Source organism: Equus asinus, chromosome 3 (assembly GCF_041296235.1).
Source record: "Equus asinus isolate D_3611 breed Donkey chromosome 3, EquAss-T2T_v2, whole genome shotgun sequence".
Lineage (NCBI taxonomy): Eukaryota > Metazoa > Chordata > Mammalia > Perissodactyla > Equidae > Equus > Equus asinus.
Genome location: NC_091792.1, coordinates 37,815,920 through 37,835,475, shown reverse-complemented (window position 1 = coordinate 37,835,475; position 19,556 = coordinate 37,815,920). Strand labels below are relative to the sequence as shown.

General features: G+C 36.8%; 2 protein-coding genes across 11 annotated transcripts in view; one reads left to right on the top strand and one right to left on the bottom strand.

Annotated features, from left to right (window-relative positions):
- Positions 1 to 19,556, bottom strand: part of DCLK2 (doublecortin like kinase 2) — a 229,018-nt gene that overhangs the window by 27,731 nt on the left and 181,731 nt on the right. The window lies entirely within an intron of this gene.
- Positions 1 to 19,556, top strand: part of LRBA (LPS responsive beige-like anchor protein) — a 705,137-nt gene that overhangs the window by 643,933 nt on the left and 41,648 nt on the right. For 6 of the 10 annotated variants that reach the window (XM_070504873.1, XM_070504880.1, XM_070504875.1 and 3 more), the window contains 3 exons: positions 9,833 to 9,922; positions 14,586 to 14,778; positions 19,138 to 19,200. In XM_070504873.1, coding sequence (XP_070360974.1) covers positions 9,833 to 9,922; positions 14,586 to 14,778; positions 19,138 to 19,200 — 346 coding nt within the window. The remainder of the gene's footprint in view (positions 1 to 9,832; positions 9,923 to 14,585; positions 14,779 to 19,137; positions 19,201 to 19,556) is intronic. The other 4 variants (XM_070504881.1, XM_070504878.1, XM_070504879.1 and 1 more) reach the window with 1 other exon arrangement.

Below are 19,556 nucleotides of genomic sequence, written 5' to 3'. Positions count from 1 at the left end.
CTATAATAACCATCTTTGTATCTAAATCTTTTTGCATTCACCTGATACTTTCCTTATGAAAATTTGTAGAAGTGGGATCAATAGCTCTATCTTTATTTGAAAGCATAAAAATTTGACTCAACTAAATTCTTGTTTTTCTCTATTTCTAGTTTCTCAAAATTAAAACAAAAAGCTTGTCTTTCAGGTCCAAATTTATATAGAATTACTTCTGTCCAGTTTAACTTATTTCTTCATCATATTCCTCTTCTATGTGGATTATTTTGCCTATTTTGCTTATTAAATATCAAGTCTATATTTTTGAACATTTATCTTATTGAATTTTCAATATTCCATATGCTAGTATAGCTATGACCTTTTTTTTTTACTGAGAAGCTATTTATCTTTTACTTTTATCCTTTACAGTGTTTGAATTCTATATTTTTTGTTTCTAGGGTACTTGAATATTTACATTTAAATCTTAAAAGATTCCTTTTAAATAATTTAACTCAGGTTCATTATGCTATTTTAAAAAATTTGTGTATTTATTACTCTGACTACTAAAAAGTAACTCTGTATTTCATTTCTTAGGTTAGGAAGGACTCTGGTTTCTCAATGTTTCTAAATGATGCTTTACGGTTTTTTTTTTCCAAACCAGCCAAGACGCTGTCCAAAAAAGACCATGTGTATAATTTTCCCTTCTGGAATATTCATCCACTTTTTATCAAGTACTTGTTATGGGTCCCCTTTTGGCCTTAGTACTTAATATTATCAGGAATTTTGTTCTTTAGGAATTAAGGACAAACTTAAACATATAATAATTAAGTATTCATTTGATTAGTATGCTTTTTTAATTTGCTGATACCAAAGCTAGATTTTAACAATGGCCCCAAAGGACACTGAGGCTGGTCAGCTAGATTTTGAGTGAAAAGCTGTCAAATATCCAGCAAGTTGTTCTCCAGCTGCAGTTCAAATGTATGAAGGGCAAGAGGAAAACTGGCACAAGCAATGACAGGATATGTAAAACAGTAGAAATCACTGGATGGTCTTAATGTGACTCTTTTTAAATATTGAAAAGTGTGTTAATTTTGAAATCCCAAAAATGAACTCTTGTTTGGATTTTAAACATCTCGTAGTAAAGAGTTACTCTAGAATCTTAAGAGAGCTTTGTAGAACTTAATTTTAGTAATGTCAGAAAATTTTAATATTTTAATAAATGGCGTGTTTTTTCTTAATAGATTATTTTTTTCAATTTCTCTGGCCCAATTTTATAGTGCCTTTAGAGGTAAATATAAAAGGGATAAAAGGCAATTTCAGAGTTGTGTGCTTAAAAAAAAGCAGCGTACATATGTGTTTACTTAATTGCATCCATATGTTTAAAGCTATTTCTCCCCCAAACCCATCTTAAAACGAAATTTTACAACTTTATTGTTGATTACTAAGCGTTATACTGAGTTAAACTTTTTCTTGTTAGATTAAAAAGGCTAGGTCAGAGATACTCAAACAGTCATTGTTTAACTGAAGTCAAATACTAAATTGTCACTAAGCCAAGTCTATTTTCCTTTGCTTTTATTTCTTTCTTTTTTCCTTTTATTCTATCTAATGTGTGCATCTATATTCTCTCTATATATACTGTCTCTTTCTCTCTATATAGCCATAAAATCATGCAAGTATGCAATAGTTGGCACAGAAAACAATAGAATACACAGCTTGTTGAGAATCTTTTCATAATATTTCCATTTGGAAATCCATTAATAAATTCTCCAGGTAATATTTGAGACGCTGTTTATAAAATATAAATATGTGGTTTTACTGGAATGTCTTGAAGTATCTGCATAGTCTTTTTTATTACTATGTATTTCAACATCTGGAATGCTGCCTGCTGAATTCAGGTTTTATTATAGAAAGTAGTTACAGGCTATTTACAGAAATAATTGCGAATTGATGAATAAGAATGTTAAATAATAAAGTAAGATTTTTTGTAGAAATGTTTAATAGAATGTTTTATTCAGTGCTGGGCTGCTCTGTAATAGTGGTAGGAGTGTATCTCTTAGCTGCAGTCCTGCTGAATTATGTTCACTTGGATGGCCCTTCATTCATTCAGCAAATATTTATTGAGCACCTACTATGTGTCAAGCCTCCACACGCACAGAAATACTTGGCAGTCTCTGGTATCAAGGAGACTTACAGTCTGATCAATAGGACAGAAATTAAATTAGTAATTAGAATATTAGATAAGAGTCTGCACACATTGCTTCAAGAGCAACGGGGAGGGACAGCAACAGTCTGGATGAGATCAAGAAAGGGATTTTCCAGAGGACAGAGATGCCTGAGCTAAGTCTTAAAGAATAAGAAAAAGGCAACCATATAGAGGAAGGGAATAGAAAAAATAGGAAAAGAAAACGATATATGCAAAGACAGAATGACACGTTACATCTCACATTATAGAGTATGAGAGGGACGGTGGCAGGGGACGAGACTAGAAACATAGGCAGGAGCTAGATTACTTTTATTATTAATCTTAATTAGGAGTAGTTGGTAACATTTATTAAATGCTTACTTAACCTCAGCCAGACACTGTCTTAAGTCTTTTATGTATATGCTGTAATAATAATATCAAACACTTACTGATGGCTTACTGTGTGTTGAGTGTTCTAAGTATTTTGTATTATCTCATTTAATCTTTGCAACTCCTTCATGAAATACTCACTATTATTATCACCATTTTTCGATGAGGAAACTAAGGCACAGAAGGCTAAGTATCTTGCCCAAAGTCACTCAGCTAATACGCGATAAAGGTAAGATTTGAACTGAGGCAGTCTGATTCCAGTGTCTGCATACTTAACCCCATGCCATAGTGTCACCCCATGATAAGAAATTTGGTTAAAAGGATTTTAACTAGAGAAGTTACTTAATCAAATTTGCAACTTTAGGACTGAACATCTCCTTGTGAGTACAGGTGTGTTTAACCCCTCTTAAGAAAAATGAAGGCTACTGGCTAATGTTTATAATTTTTGGTCATTTTAGGACATTTTGTTCTCAGTGTAGTTTTGCAGTAGAGGTGAAAAAATAAACTGCTTACAGGCAGGAACACTTTCCTATTTTTCAATGAATCTTTCTAGCACATTGCTTAGGCTGAGTCCCCTTTAAGATAACCTAAAGCCAAATGTGTTAATAATTATTGAAACTGATTAATGGGTACGTGGGGGTTCGTTTTCCTATTCCATAGTAAAAATTGAACATCATAAACAAATTTTAAAAACATATCACCTGGGACCAGAACTCTTTAGGTAAACTAGAGTTCGTTAAAAACAGTTTAGGCATTTCACAGAGTTCATTAAGCTACCCTATTACCAATTCACCTTCCTGAACCTTATAGCTGTATGTTTCCTGTGATTTCAAACCTCCTTATGCCTCTAAATTTTCTATTCCTCTATACAAAGGGCTGAAGGGAAAAGTGAAGAGAGAATGATAGACAAAATTACTTGAGTGGCTTTTTCAAATCACACATATTCCCTCAGGATTTCTCACTTTGTCCTTAAGAATCACTGCTATAGTGAGATGCTGGAGTGTTGTCATATCCCTCAGGTGTGTAGGGGGCTGAAGAAATGAGAATTACTGCATTCAGCGACATCTTTCAGAGCTTACATGAAAAACTCTTTCAGTCTCTTTGTAATAGTAGATATCAGCCTTCTCTTATCACTCACCATCCTCCCCCTCACCCCAATTTTGTCCTTATCAAGAACTGTGCTCATCTCTTGAGCTTGGTTTTGTCCCCAGTACAACCCTAGATGAGGCATAAGAGTCTGGGCGAGCTTGCAGTGTAATAGGTACTTGGTAAATTTTTTTGTTGTATGAATACTTTGTGCAAGATACTGTTCTACCTGCTGCACACCACTAAAATATGTGATATTCTGACCAGTATTGTATAGTTGCAGAGATAGACTAGTAATCTATTAAAAGTTAAATAACATTACAAGAAAGCCTGAATCAAGTGTGTAATCAGCAGAATGAACAAGCTGTGAGATTTGGGAAATATTATACCAACAAGGTGTACTCAAGCAGGGTTTTCCAGAGAGGAGCAGGACCTAGAAAATGGAAGATGAGGGTAACCATTCTAGGAGGAGCAGTGGCATGAGAGGAAATGTAAGGCAGAAATGACTGGTTGTATTTGTGGTTGGAAACCAGCCTGACTGAAAAGAAACACTGTATAAGGGAATTGGATGAAGGAATAAAAGTTAGAGAGGTAGGAAGACCTTTATTGCCTGGTATTAGACCTTTATCTTTTAAGTACTGAGGATCAATTGAAGACATTTGATCAGGAGAATATCGCATAAAGGAGAGTTTTGGAAAACTCAGTTCTGTAGGATATGCTGAAGGAAGAAACTAAATGGAGAAACACAGTAAAGAGACTGTTACAGTACTCAATACCTGAAATTATAAGGGACCTGGATTCAGAAAGGAGTGATGAATATGAAACTTTATGAAAGAAGTGATTAGATCTAGTGACTGATCACATATTGAAAGAAAGAGAGAAAATTTTAAAATGTCAATTAGATTCTGAACATTAAGAAAAATCAAAAGAGGAGTCTAACCCTTGACTGAGGAATGCTAGAATAAAATTAATTTTTCCAGATTTTAGATATGTTAATTTTAGGCATGTATACATACACATAGTATACATAGATGGCCATCAGGCAAAGGTGTATATTGACACCTCTTAGAAATTGACAATCCTCTGGTTTTAGATTTGGAAATCCTTCAAAGAGAAGTGAGGTTTGAAGTCGTGACAGTAGAAAAAATTTCCAGGACAGAAAGTTTAGACTGAGAAAATTTGAGTGCTAAAAGAGAATTTGCAATGATGAGTTCATTTATGGATGAGAAAGAAGAATAGAAGTCATCCAAAGAGAGAATAAAGGAGTAAGTTAGAGAACCAGGCTAATGTAAGGCCATGGAAGCCACCGAAGAGAGAATGTTGAAGAAACTAGGTTTTGATCAATAATGTAAATTGCTTCAGAGATCAAGATGAATGAAAAATGGCCAGTAAGTTTTAGAAGCAATGAGAAAAATCTAGAATTATCAGCTGATGATATAAAGTGTGACTAAAGATTTGAAACTATAGTCATTACCTTACGATTTTGTGCCATAATTTTCACAGTTGAAAATTATGTTTCTATTATGTATTTTTATAAGCAACAACTCAAAGGTTAGTCAAGAAACAGAGCATTTGTGTCTGACTTCTACAATCTTTTTAGATGTGTTAAGGACTTGGAAAGAAAATTATTTAACATATGCGGAACAATATAGCTTTTATTCTGCCATAGAGACAGTATAATTAGACTACTATATTACCTGACTTGACAAAGCCTTTTCCTCAAAGAGGTCAGTAATGTGCAAATTCTATTAAAATTTTAAGACTTTTAAAAGTGTTAAAAAGAGGCGATAGGTATTTTTGAAAGTTGTCTCATCATCCATGTCCTTTTCATTTCAAAACAATGTTAAGTGCAAAGCAGGATAGTATTAAGACTAGTTACATTAAATTTATATCTATAATAAAGATTTATATGCGACAATGTCATTATGCTTAGTTTCTCTGTAGTAGTTAGCATTATTGACCATTCTCTCTCTGTAACTCTCATCTTAAGGCTTCCATATCACCCTATCCTGCTCCCCCGCCCCTAACTCCTCCTCCCCTGTCTTCTTCATTACTTCTTCATGTTATACCCTAAACATGAGTATTTCCCAAGCTTCAGCTCTAGGTCCCTTTGTGTGTGTCTCATGTATTTTCTTCCTGGAGCTTAACCAGTGGGTTACAAACTGTGCTCCAGAGTCCTAAGATTTCTCAGAATTGTCTCAGGAGCTGCTGAGAAAGCTTATTAAGGATGGCTTTGCCCACCTTTAAAGTAGAACAGCCCAATCTCTATGTTTTTTATATACATGGGATTTCATTTGAAAAAGGAAGTCATTTCTGCTGCTTAAAAATGCACATATATACACAGTGAGAGGGAAAGATAAAAAACCATTGACTTAAATTTCTCTTGTATAAATGACACCTGGGGCTGGCTGGTGGTGCAGCAGCTAAGTTTGCACATTCCACTTCAGTGGCCCGGCATTTGCCAGTTCAGATCCTGTGTGGGGACCTATGCACCGCTTGTCAAGCCATGCTGTGGCAGGCGTCCCACATATAAAGTAGAGGAAGATGGGCACAGATGTTAGCTCAGGGCCAGTCTTCCTCAGCAAAAAGAGGAGGATTGGCAGCAGACATTAGCTCAGGGCTAATCTTCCTCAAAAAAAAAAAATCAATCAATCAGTGACACCCAAATCAACACCTCTGATCTTTCATCTCAGAGCCGGTCTTGGGTTTTCTGTTGTGCATTGGACATCTCAGCCTGGATAGATGGCTGTCATTATCACTTCAGATTCCACATCTGACATGAAATTTACTGTCTTTCTCCTGCCAAACTAGTTCTCCCTAACAGAAACTTGTATTTCTATTCATTGCTTTACTACTCTCCAAAATATGCAAGTTCAAAAGGAAAGAACTAGTTTTATCTTTTCTCTTTTCTTCATTGCTCAAAGTTACCAGTCTTTAAGACCTATTGATTTTTTCTTAGGTCATGGTTCACATGTTCATCCCTTTTCTTTCAAATACCCCAGCTTCCATAAGGATTGAGGTATACAATTCCTTATGTTTTGGACTGCTCTCTGAAACTCCAAAGAGATCTTTCTGTCTCTGGGCGCTTAGCCCTGTGATATATTTTGAAATCCTGAGCCAGATTTCAGTTTCCTAAGATAATGTGTTCATCATTATCATCATAACCTCCCGAAGCATTCCTTCCTTCTCTGTTTTAGCTGTGTTAAATGGGGCTCACACTGAACCCTCAACCTGATACTAATACAGCCTTTTATTAAGTGCTTTGTGTGTGCTAGGTACTGTGCCAAGCACTTTATATGTATTATTTTATTTAATTTTCCAAATGATTTTGTCAGCTAGGCTTCATTACTATCACCTCTGTTTTATAGATGGGGAAACAGAGGTTAAGCTACTTGTCCAAAATCACACAGCAGACAAATGGTAAAGTCAGTATTAGCACTCTGAACCATCTGACCCCAGGTATGGAAGCTATCTATTCCCCCCTCCCCTCCTTTTAATGACGGAAAAGGCATGTAGACAGCAGTCAAGGGAAAGGGCGCTGGCTTTGCTAACTGTTCTTAGAAGAGACTTAAGGTTCACATTCATAAACTCAGTCCATAAATCCATATATCATAAAATAGCAGTGCTCCTACCTCTAGGCTTTAAGTTACCATTTTGCGTACTTTTTCTTCCTCAAGATTCTTCTCAGTGCTGATCATAAATTGATTTCACGTCATAAAAAAATATTTTAGACACGTTCTGAAATGATCCCAGTCTCTATTCCTCACTTTCTTTGGCTGTGTTTCTTGTTTCTAAAGTCTATGGCCAGCCTTATTTCCCACTATATAAAACCAACACTTGCCTAGCCATTCTGCTCTGCTAATTGTATCTAAACATACTTTGTTCACTGTAATAATGGTGATGATGGGGGCCGGCCCCATGGCCAAGTGGTTAAGCTTGCAAACTTGCTGTGGCGGCCAGGGTTTTGCCGGTTTCGAATCCTGGGCGCGGACATGGAACCGCTCATCAGGCCGTGCTGAGGCAATGTCCCACATGCTTTAACCAGAGGGACCCACAACTAAAAATACACAACTGTGTACTGGGGGGCTTTGGGAGAAAAAGGAAAAATAAAATCTTAAAAAAAAAAGATGATGATGATGATAGATATACCTTGTTAATTCATTCAATAGATTATAAGCTCATGGTCTTTTTATGCTTAGTCTTATCCCTAGATCCCAGCATAGTACCTAACAGATAATGAGGAAGGATAGCTTAATGGTTGAGGGTGTGAGCTCTAGTATCAAACTGCTTGGGTGCAAATTGAGTCTGCCATTTAATTACTGTGTGACCTTGGACAACATATTTAAGTTATTTTTACATTATTTTCCTTATCTATAAAATGGATATAGTAAAGTAACCACACAATACAGTTTAAAGAGTAAATGATATAAGATAGTAAATCACTTAGAAAAGTTCTGGCAAATAGTAAGTACTAAATAAATATTTGTTGTTGTTGTTGTTTGCAGCCCTCAATGAATATCTGTTGGCCTGTTGGCTGCATATTGAGGGTCTAATCTGTACTAAGCACTTTACTGTATTTTTTACATTTATATCATTTAATCCTTAATATAACACTATGAGGTGGGTACTATTATCCACATTTTACAGGAGAGAAAATGGAAACTTAGAGAGGTTAAATAACCTGCCCTGGACGACATAGCTTATAAGTGGTATGCATTCAGCATTTGAACGTGGTCTGTTTGAGTTCAAAACCCATGCTGCTTCCACCATACCATTTAGCTTTCACAAAGGTACTTTCCAATCTTTTCTGCCTAAGCAAGTCATGGAGCATTCCTTGAACTTATTGGACTGACTGCATCAAACTATTATTCACGTGTCCGGGTACATTTGCCCTGCTTCCTATATTAGGAATACATTCTTCAAGGTCAGAAACATTGAGACCTAATACTGCTGTGTACATAGTTGATGATTATTGAATGCACAAATGAACGAATGCTATCATTGTTTCTTACAAGGTCATTGTAAAGGACTACTAGTGGTATCCTCATCAAATTAAAAAAAGGAAATTAATACTGGATAATGATTATATTTCCTTGTTTATGATTTATTAATTGACTACAGTCCTGCAGAGCATATAAAAACTAAAGATCCATTTTCTTAGGGATTAAAAAAATATCACAATGAACATATATTCTCTTATGAATTTGAGAGATTTTCTTCATCCTTTTAGCCTGGAAGTTAAGAATACTGACTATTGTGGGGGTACTGAAGTAATCTTTATATATCTTTGCTTCCTTCTCTCCCCTCACACATACTGTAGCATTTATTCATTCACCAAATTTAGGGATCTAACAGTGAAGAAGATAGACAAGTTCCTTGCTCTCATGGTACTTGTAATTTAGAGGGAGGAGACAGGCATAAACAAGTAAACAAATAAAATAATTACAGATAGTGATAACATCTGGCATTTAGTAGTTTCCCACGATGAGGGAGTTATTGGTGATTGGGAAGTGAACCTCTGTGCTAGATGTACAGGAAGAGCCATGGTAGAGGGGTGCCTTGCAAAGGGGTGCATGCACACGTTTTTTGAAAAGGGTACACACATGTGTTTCTTATGTTTAGTTAGTTCCTGGTTTAATTGTCTCATGCTTGGATGCAACATACGGCTTTTACTTTGTTGTTTAGCTACCTAGGTTCAAAGAGACTGTCAACAACAATGCTCCTCCTATGGCAAAAGTAATAGCATCAAGCCATTTTCACAGGTGCTATGTTTCTTTTTTCCTCCTTTCTACTTCCCAGGATGAAGTGGAGCCTAGAATCAAAACAGCATTAGCTTTCCTCTATACCTGTAAAAGATTAGCTTTAGTCATCAAGGATGATGCAAGCAGGAAAAAAAATGCAAGAAAACAGAGATGAAGCCAAAAAGGACAATTTCTGATCGTAATAGCTGGTTTCTGTTTCATATCACTGAGCAAGATGAGAAAGTTTTGCAGGGTTTTATAGGAACCATTTCCACAGTACTAAAGGATGACCTCACCCTCAATGCCCTTGCCAGGTGCTTAGCCCCACTGTGAAAACATAAGGTTGATTTTCAACATGAAACAAGCCAGAAGTTTGGAATGACATTTTCAGGTGACAGTTGTGGTTGTATTGGCTGTAATTAGCACCTCTTAACCCTCAAACTTTCCCATGCCTTTTCAGGCTGTGGAAGCTCAAATCCGAAGTTTTGGACAGACGCCTTCTCAACTACTCATAGAGCCCCATCCTCCCAGAGGTTCTGCCATGCAAGTGGTAAGTGCTGCTTTCACTCTTCTCATTTCTTGCCTCTCTTTGAGACCATGCTTGACATTCATCACAGTCTTTTGTTGTACTTGAGATTCTCTACCACATCTGGGCCTGTTCTTATGCAATGTTTGTTAACCTGCTAACAACCAGCAAATATTATTGCACACTATCTTGGAGTCTTTGGGAAGTAAACATTGCTCCAGTGCTCTAGTATTTCATCACTTCACGTTTTATGTTGCAGAATTAAAAGGTCCTTAATTGCCACATATCCTCACTGTAGGATCAAGACTCCAGACACAAGATTGATAAGTTTTCTGGTTTGATCCTACGAGTTTCTAGATTAGTTTTGCTGTTGTGTTTATTCTTTACATCCCAATATGTTTTTCAATTTGCAAATTTTAAAACTAATCTTAGGGGCTGGCCCCAGGGCCTGATGGTTAAGTTTGGCATGCTCTGCTTGGGCAGCCCGGCGTTCATAGGCTCAGATCCTGGGCGCAGACCTATACCACTCATCAGCCATGCTCTGGCGGCGTCCCACATACAAGATAGAGAAAGACTGGGACAGATGTTAGCTTATGGTGAATCTTCCTCAGGAAAAAACAAAGAAAAAGAAACTAATCTTAATGCATAGGATATTGTTACTAAGGATCAGGGAGCTCAGGGAGAAAAAAATGATTTGGTATACCAAACCACTCAAAGCTTGGTGGTAGAAAACGGTGATCTCTATTTCTCGTGAAGTTCTGAGGGTTAGATGGGCATTTCTTCTACTCTTTTCACTTTTGCTCCCTCATGCATTGCTGTGGGTGGGTTGAAATGGCCTGACCTCTCTTTCTATGTGGTCTTTCATCATCAAAGAAGTTAGCCCAGGCCACTCCCATGGTAGGAGCAGTGTTCCAAGAGAATACTTCTACAAGACTTCTTGAAGCTTGCTTTTGAACTCATACAACGTCATTGAGGCCATATTCTTTTAGTCAAAGCAAGTCAGAGGCCAGCCCAGAATCATGAGTAGGGAAATAAACCTGAGCTGCAAAATAATGTGGTTGTTCTTCTTTAATAGTTCCTGAAATTTCAGAGGGGAAATTCTTCAATGATAAAAGACAATTCAGTACAGTAACAAATATTGAATTGCATGATAAAAATCATTTCTTTGAAGAACAAACTATAGGCATTATATTTTTTTCTTGAATTGTCCCTCAATAAAGCATTGCTCATTACTGTTTTAAATTAAGAATAGGGAGTATAAAATCTGTTTCCATAAATATAATGAATAATTTAAGATAGATTCTAATTCCATGCTGTTACTTAGAGATGGTAGAATTTTGACAGATACTGAGAAGGAGAGAGTAACAGCCAAGAGGCCAAAAGATATAGATGTAGCCATTTCTATGTCTGGCTGTTTTTCTCTCTCTCTCTCTCTTTTTCTCTCTCTCTCTTCCCATCTCACCTTTTTCTTTGTGTCTTTTTCCTTTTTGCTCTCTGTCATCTTCTTTCCTCTTCCAAGCCTTTTTCGCCTTCTTTCTCTAGTTATATGAATTGGCTGTCATAATAAACTACAAGCATTTAAAAAATTATTTGCATCTCCTTTTCCCCTAAGTGTTTTTAAACAGGTAAAATCAATTTAAATGAACATAAAGGGTAACCTTAGTGAGCAGGAGACTACACAAAAAGTGAATATTTAGCAAGAACAATGGAAGATAATGCCATAAAATTGTAAGAATGATTTATGTTTGGGCTTTGGAATTAGTTTTAGTAATAGCTTGTTGATGAGACCCAGGCTGTTGTGTGCTGGCTAATGGAACCACCTCCACTGCTCCATTGACTTTCTACCTGGGTCACTGCACAGCCTTGGTCACTGAGGCAAAGAGGGAATTCCTTCTGCCAAGCCTCTCTCCATGGCAAAAGGATTATTGGTTCATCCAGGCAGATCAGCTTTACTATCTGTAGGGTGAGAAGGCTGGGAAGGCACATGTTCATAGGAGGGGAGACTGTCTTTCCTATTATCTTTTTCCTCTGAACTGGATACTTGAACTCCTTTTCAGACTTGTGCAAATTGTGTTTTTCATCTTACACATATGTGGTTGAGAAAGAAAGGTGTGTTAGAAAGAAACCAGAGTTGTCAACAAGTGTACACTTAATCTGGGAAAAGTGAATGCAATTTGGCTAGCGATTTCCTACTTCTACCTCAGACTTGGGTTGCAGAGGTACTCAGGATTAGATGAGGGTTTGTTTCTCTTATCCCTGTTTTACCAGTTGTCTTTCTCATCTACAGCTGGTGCCATCACTGTGGACTATCCCAATATACTGGGGTGTGCTTCTTGTTATTTCTAGCGCTCCTTATTCCATATCTATTAGCTAAAGAAATGATGGAGCTCCCAAGAGAGTTTCCTGCTACTTGCTTGCATTGGGAGCTCTAGTCAAGATGGAGTGTGTAGGAACAAACTAGGGACAGCTTGTTGTAAGAATCAGTGGGCAGTTCTGGATATGGTCTCTGCAGCTTTCTGTGGAAGGTAGCTTGTCCTTGCCATGTGGCTAAGAGTTGGCCCACTAGAGTCACTATGTAAACAAGACGTTCTTCCTGCACATGAGAGATTTTTCTAGGTTTTTTTTAAGGGTATAAACATTGGAATTATTCAATTTGAGTCTAATGGTATTTACAATATGAGCTGTTAAGCTCAGAAATATGTATCAACTTCCTTTCAGTGAGACTTTATAATGTATGTTGTACTATGACTTTCTCAGAGTTTATAAATTGACTTTAGTAAATATTATTTAAAAAATACTACATAATTGAAAAATAAGGTTTGGTACTGTGAAATGACTTTCTTTTCCTTTTCCCAAGACTCCTTCAAAGCTAACTTATAGGATATTTTGGTTTTTGTTTCTCATCTTTACCCAATTTCACAGAATTCCTTAAAACTGTATAAAACGTTCTTTATGTGACACAGATTACTTATTGACATCTGAAATTTTAAAAATCAAAGGCCCAAATGTTTATTAATTATTTTTACTACCATTCAGATGAGTTCCCCCATCAACCATCAGTGCACTCCACCACACACACACACACACACACAAAAATACAGCAGAAATTAAAGCCACTTCGTGCTGCGTTAAGTGCATGAGCCATAATATACACCAGGTGTAGTAATTAGCAGGCACACGAAGGCTGCCTATTTGTCTGGTTTTGCTGCTGTTGCTGTATCCCCCTGTGTTTTCACACCATCAGATAGTTGGATTTAATTGAGGCCACATCAGATGAGGCATTACTGACACCTTTAATTGAATGAGCATCCAGGGAGGATTAACTCATAATATTGATTGGCTTTTAGCCACTTGCTCAGAAGGGTGTCTGGGTAGCTTATTAGTTGCCTTTATTTACACCTTTATGCAAAGAGTGCAAATAGGAATTCTTACTGCAATATGTTTTTCTAAGTACTCTTAATAACTTTTTTAAAAGGACTGATAATAAAAATGCAAATGTATTTAATTTTTTATTAGCAATTCTGAATAAATACGTGTTAAATATATGTGCCTACACATTTACATATACCTGGTGTTTTGAAATATAGCAGTAGGAAAGCAGCCAGAAGCACTTTATCAAAGTGTTTCAATTCTGAATGATACTAATCAGCTATTAGAAAATAGACATGGTAGAAGAGAATTGCTGAAAATGTACAGTTCAATTACTGTAAGATAGCATACTACCACAAAGTATAAATAAAGCTCATAAATCAGAGTGGTGTTATGTATGTCATGGATTATGACATATGGGTTACAGGAATGTTCTAAATCCTTAGTAGTCTTCAAGATTTATTTTGTTGCTAGTTATTAGAACAGACAGTGTTTTGTTTAACATTTTCAGTTACTTTCTGCTTTTCAAAGGAGAAATCAAGTCTTGAGCTTTAGTTTTTTTTTTTAACCGAGAAGGAGGAGGGGCAACCAGGTATTTTTCTTTATCCTTAGCTACAGCAGGAAGTAGTGGCATTTGTATTATAATAGGGCAGTGTTTATGTCTTGGTACACTATATAAATATATTGTTTTTACAAGTACATTTAATTATGCATTGCTTTGAAACACCTTTATAATTAAGTTTGTATATTACATTCATAAGTTATTTCTTTACTGTAATAATACATGCATGCTGTATAACTATTGTTTATAAATATATTTGTTTTAATTATCTCTTTATTTAGTTGTCAAAATCTTCATTTTAACACAACTTTTGATGCTTCTTAGAGATTACTTTGGTTGCTCTTGTGCCTATTACCTGTTCTCATTCTTTCTTTTTTTTTGTATTTGACACAAAATAGCAATTAGAATGGTTTAATGTGATCCCCAATCCTTTCCTATGTACAATCTAAACCAAGTCATTCTTTTGGTTCTTCATAGGAAGTTCTTCATGGAGTGGGGAAGAGAGCTAATAAAATTTATGGATTTTTAAAGTGTTTCAGTTAATGTATTCTACTTCTATCACCCAAAAATTCAAATGACATTATATGAAAAACAGGCAAATCCTAGTTGCTGTTTCTTTAAGCCTTTCTGCTCACTGTGCTCTCACTTGCAACTTCTGTTAACATGATCTTCCTCTTCTTTTCCTACGCCCTCTCTCTTGTCTTTCTTTGTCTTTTCCTTCTTGTATATTTGGGTCTTGTCATGCCCACTCAACAGTATCTCCTCCTGCAGAGTCCGTTGATGTTCACAGACCAAGCCCAGCAGGATGTTATCATGGTCCTAAAGTTCCCCTCCAACTCCCCTGTCACTCACGTGGCAGCCAACACCCAGCCTGGTTTGGCGACTCCTGCTCTGATCACAGTCACTGCTAACAGGCTATTTGCTGTGAACAAGTGGCACAACTTTCCTGGTAAGTAAAGAAGTATCATGATAAGGCATAGTAACTGCTGAACACTGTGTAAAGATACTATAATATCCACTTAACTATATCTCAACATTTAAGGTTTTAAATTTTCTAGCATTAGTCTGAATCAAAATATTTAATAGTTTGACAGGCTTAAAGAAGTCCCATCTGAGGCATATAATACAAATATTAAAACATAAACCATTCTTTGACATCTGGTGGTTTCTCTTTATTCCTTGGAGATAAATATTTCTGGTGTAATATTTTAATATAATGATATTCTATATTGTGTCCATAAATAGTATATATTTATTTATCAAATGTTCGCCTTTCTTCCATTTCCTTTCACCAGTAAACACTTCTGATTGTCTACTATGTGCCTTTCTATGCATGACATGGTAGTGTCTCTTGTGGTTGAAAACGTAAAATACACAGCCAAAATACTGCAAACCCCTAAGTACATTCTTTTCTTCCATTAAGTGCTGAATAGTTATGGTAACTAACAGCAAGAGACTGAACTAACCATTAGAATCATAAACCATCAAAGTCTGAGGAGACAGGAGAGCATCTAGTCCAGCCCTCGTTTTACCAGTGAAGATACTGAGCCCCAGGGAGCTTGCCTCATTCAGTATCACATATGGCCAGTCAGTGGCAGAGCCAGGTTCGAACCCAAGTTTTCTGTCTAGCATTTTATGGTCACCCCTCTGTGAATTATTACCTCTCATTAGAACAGGAATGTTGGGATCTGGATTTAGCACTGTTCTTTTTGGCCACTAGTTAGAAATTCTTTTCTTAAGAAGGAAAAAATCTTTTAAAGTACTGGAGATTATAGGATTTTTTCCCAAGCCATTGTTTTAAGTAGGAAATTTTAAAAGATAGATTTTAATAGTCTGTTAACTTGTCATTAAATCTGTAAAGTGTGCATAAAGGATTGCTCATTATAATACCTGAAATGGTTGCAAAATTATAAATTCTTGAACAAGAGCCTCATGCCAAATTAAATGCAAGGGCTTTTAGAATGGAACAGAATTGAATTGGACATTCAAACAAAAACGTGATGCCCTGACTACACTCAATAAGGTACTTATCATGTAGAATCTGTGGTTGGTATCAGAATTTATTAAATATAGCCATTTTCCTGGCCATTGGAAATGAAACGAATTCCCACATTTGAGTAGAGAAAAGATTTCAGATGAAGTAGAGAAGATAAAAATTGAGCCAGGTATATAAAGTCTCTATTATTAGGTCCTTTAATTCAAATGAACTTACTTAACAGAGGTAAATGTGTATGCAAATGACATATTATGGGACTAAAGGTTATAATTTGATTAACAAATGTGATTTTTGGATTCTCTAAATACCACTCGTTAGAAGAAAAACATGCTGGTGGTGTGTTCTATCAGACACACTAGAGGCCTTACCTACTCTGTGCACAGTTACCCTGAGAGCTTGGCAAAAGCACCAGTGTGCATGACATCAGGGCCACCACAAATGGTTCTTATCCTAGATGGCTGTTTGTGGCAACTCTGAGAACTTCTTCAGTTTAAACAGAGTGACAGCATACGTGAGGAAAGACAGGCCTTTTCAGCTGCTAGAAAGCCCTGACCACTCTCCGCCCCCATCTTTAGTTTAGCCTCCAGCTCAGCAGGAACTGAGCTGGCTCAACCAAAGGGCTAGGAGGTCTCCAGCTGATGTTCAAGTTGTTAGGCACGCTCCCCAACACTGATGACTGAGCTCCTGACACTCCCCTTTTGAACAACCCATTTCCCTGACTAGAAGGCTTGCTTCCTTTAGTACTTGGTTGTCAGGTATTCTTTCCCTAATTCCAGTTTTTCTATGGATAGATAAAGTGATTTAGGGACAGTGTCCCTCTGCTGGAGTACCACTTTTGGTACATCCAACTGTTCCCAGCTCAAGCTCCCCTTTCTGTGAGGTAAGAGCTTGGGAGACTACATATGTTTTGCCAATTCTTTGCCTGTAATTCTCCCCAGTGAGCCTTCTTTGTGTCTGGACCTTGTGTCACTAGTGGTTTTTGTCTCCACCCTCTGGCTTTACAGTATGACACAGCGACTCTTCACCAGATAGACACAGAGAATGGTGACAAATGTTAATGCGTGGTGGCTAACTTTCCATGACGTGACCTCAATTCTGCTCTGCACCTGCACCTGAAGTATGAAGCATGCATGTTAGTAAATCTGGGCCTCATTTCAGATATGTCCACATAAATCTGATCTCTCATCCTATCTTGTGCCACCTTTACCTGTCAGTATGCCTTGATTTTAAACAAATGTCAAAAGTCCCTAGCCGTTTTTTTCCAATGAATATCAAATTTCATGTTACACTAATTTTTTTTCTTTTTTTAACTTAGATTCTGGTTCTTCTCTGAGAATCTGTGATTTCCATAGCTTGTTCATTAGACAACCAGCTCCGGTCTTTTCTTTCAGTAGTTTCTGAGTCCTGATTTAGGAAAAAAAAATCATCTTTATCCTTTCTTCTCATTCAAAGGACCTTGCAATACTTCTGAAAAAATAATAGCAGCTAATGCTTATAGACCATTTTCCAGGTTCTAAGTACTGTTTCCATCACTTTACACTTATTAACTCATTGAATCCCCTCAACAACTTAAGGATGCAGGTTCTATATTTAGGTTGAACCATATGAAATTGCCATTTTTATAGGTCAAAATGTCAGGTACTGATAATTTTGTGTGGTTCAACCTAACCGATCTAACCCATTTCACAGATCAGGAAACTGAAACACAGAGGCTACAAAGCTTGCCCAAGGTCACATAGGCAGTCAGTGGCAGAACTGGGATTTGGGGCATGACCACAAGATAGCTAACCTCCTAAACCTCTTTCACTGACAGTTTGGTTTTAATGTTTCTATGATCCCAGACTCTCAGAAGTAGACAAAAATTCTCAAGGTGTTAGTGTTGAGCAAGTGGCACTGTTGGATAAATCAGAGGCTGTGGTGCACTTTCCCTGATCGTTCCCTGTCTGTGGCCTGTGATTTCTTGACTGGCAGAGCCAGTAAAGAGCAAAGATAATACCTTCAGTAAAAAAGAGTGAGTCGTAGGGCTTTACCTCTTCAGCTACGTTTATGTCTTACACATACTCAGCCATAATTTTCAGTGCTAATATTGTGCTTACTCAGGTATTTTATTAGGATCAATGATCTTCCACACATCCTTGAAAAGTTGGTATTTACTAACAGGGGAAATGATGACATAATAAATTTAAAACTAATCTAATGAACTCATTATACCCCATTTCTATTTTTGGCCCCTCCAAGTCAGAAAGATTTCTTAAAATCTGATGGTATTAAGCAGAGCTCTAATACCAGTACCGACCAAGCAGTACTTTAAATGCTTATGCGTCTATAAACGTCAGATACTGACCAGGATGAATGGCTGAGTCATTTGGGGAAAGTAATTTGGAAAACGACCCAGAATTTAACTATCAGAATTACAAAGCTGAAAAGGTCATCTGTTCCAGAACCCTACATTTTGGGGTTTATGATTTGCCTGAGGTTGCACAGCTAGCCAGTGGCAGCTCCTGTTCCCTAGTACACTTCCTCTCTACCTAAGGTCTTTCTACCTTTCACAGGGAAACAGCCAACAAAACCTCTTTTGGGTTACAAAAGAAGTGTGCCTGAATCTTTAGAACCATTTTGAGAATTGAACAAACTATTCTTAGTATGGATTGATTTTTGTTACTCAGAGTATTTTTAAATTGAAACCATGGAAATATTAAATATTAATAAAACTTTTTTTAAAAAGCCTCAATCAAATCTTTAAGAAAGTCTTTCAGCCAAATGCATTTAACTAAAACATTTATCTGCAGATAGCTTTCTTTATTTTTATTCAAACTTTCAAATGATCGATTTTAAGTGATGGATGAAACATTAAATGTTCCCTGACTTAGAGCTTTCCCTTTCTCCATTATAAATTGACATTTTTGTGGATCCTTTGTCCTGCAGCATTCAAAACTGCCTTTTTAAGAAGTAACAAAAAAATAGTATTTGCTACAGTCAGCAGATGGTTGTCACATTTTGTTTTCAGCGCGCTTTACCACTTAATTTTGTTTTGTTGCAGCATCAGAGGTTGCCAGTCAAGCATCTGCTATAGCTTATGGCCTAGGACTGGAGCCACTGCTGATGGCACATGTTCAGAACAGCACTAATCTAAAATAAATGTTTAATAAGCTAGCCATAAAAGCACCTGGATTTTTTTTCTTTAAATTTCACAAAACTGTGTGAGAGATTTGGAGGTTGGAGACAATTCTGCATAAGATTTAACTTACGTATTTTTGTGTAGTTTAGTATATGAAAAATAATCCTTTTTTTTTTGTCTTTTGTGAATTTTAGCTCATCAAGGTGCTGCACAAGACCAGCCATACCAGCTGCCAGTGGAAATCGATCCTCTCATAGGTCTGTCACTTCCTTCTCTCTTTGCGATTCATTAAGCTCTGTATGGTGGCCCTGAAGTGTAGATTACAGTTGTTTTTCACTTGCTGGTTGCTGGGAATGGAATTTTCCTGATAAACCATTTGCATGCAAATTGGAATGCAATGAGCTGTGGCTATGCTGGTATTTCATCAACTCCCCCTCGTTGGTTTGCCTAATTTGAACAGGCCTAGGACGCGTGTCACTGAAAATTAATATGGATGCTGTAATAATGTGTGATTGAGAATGCGCATGAAGTACTGTCAGGATAATATTGGATCTTTTCATCACTCAGACTTGTTGATGAGCAGGAGCGAGGCACGTTATGATGAACTGGTGCA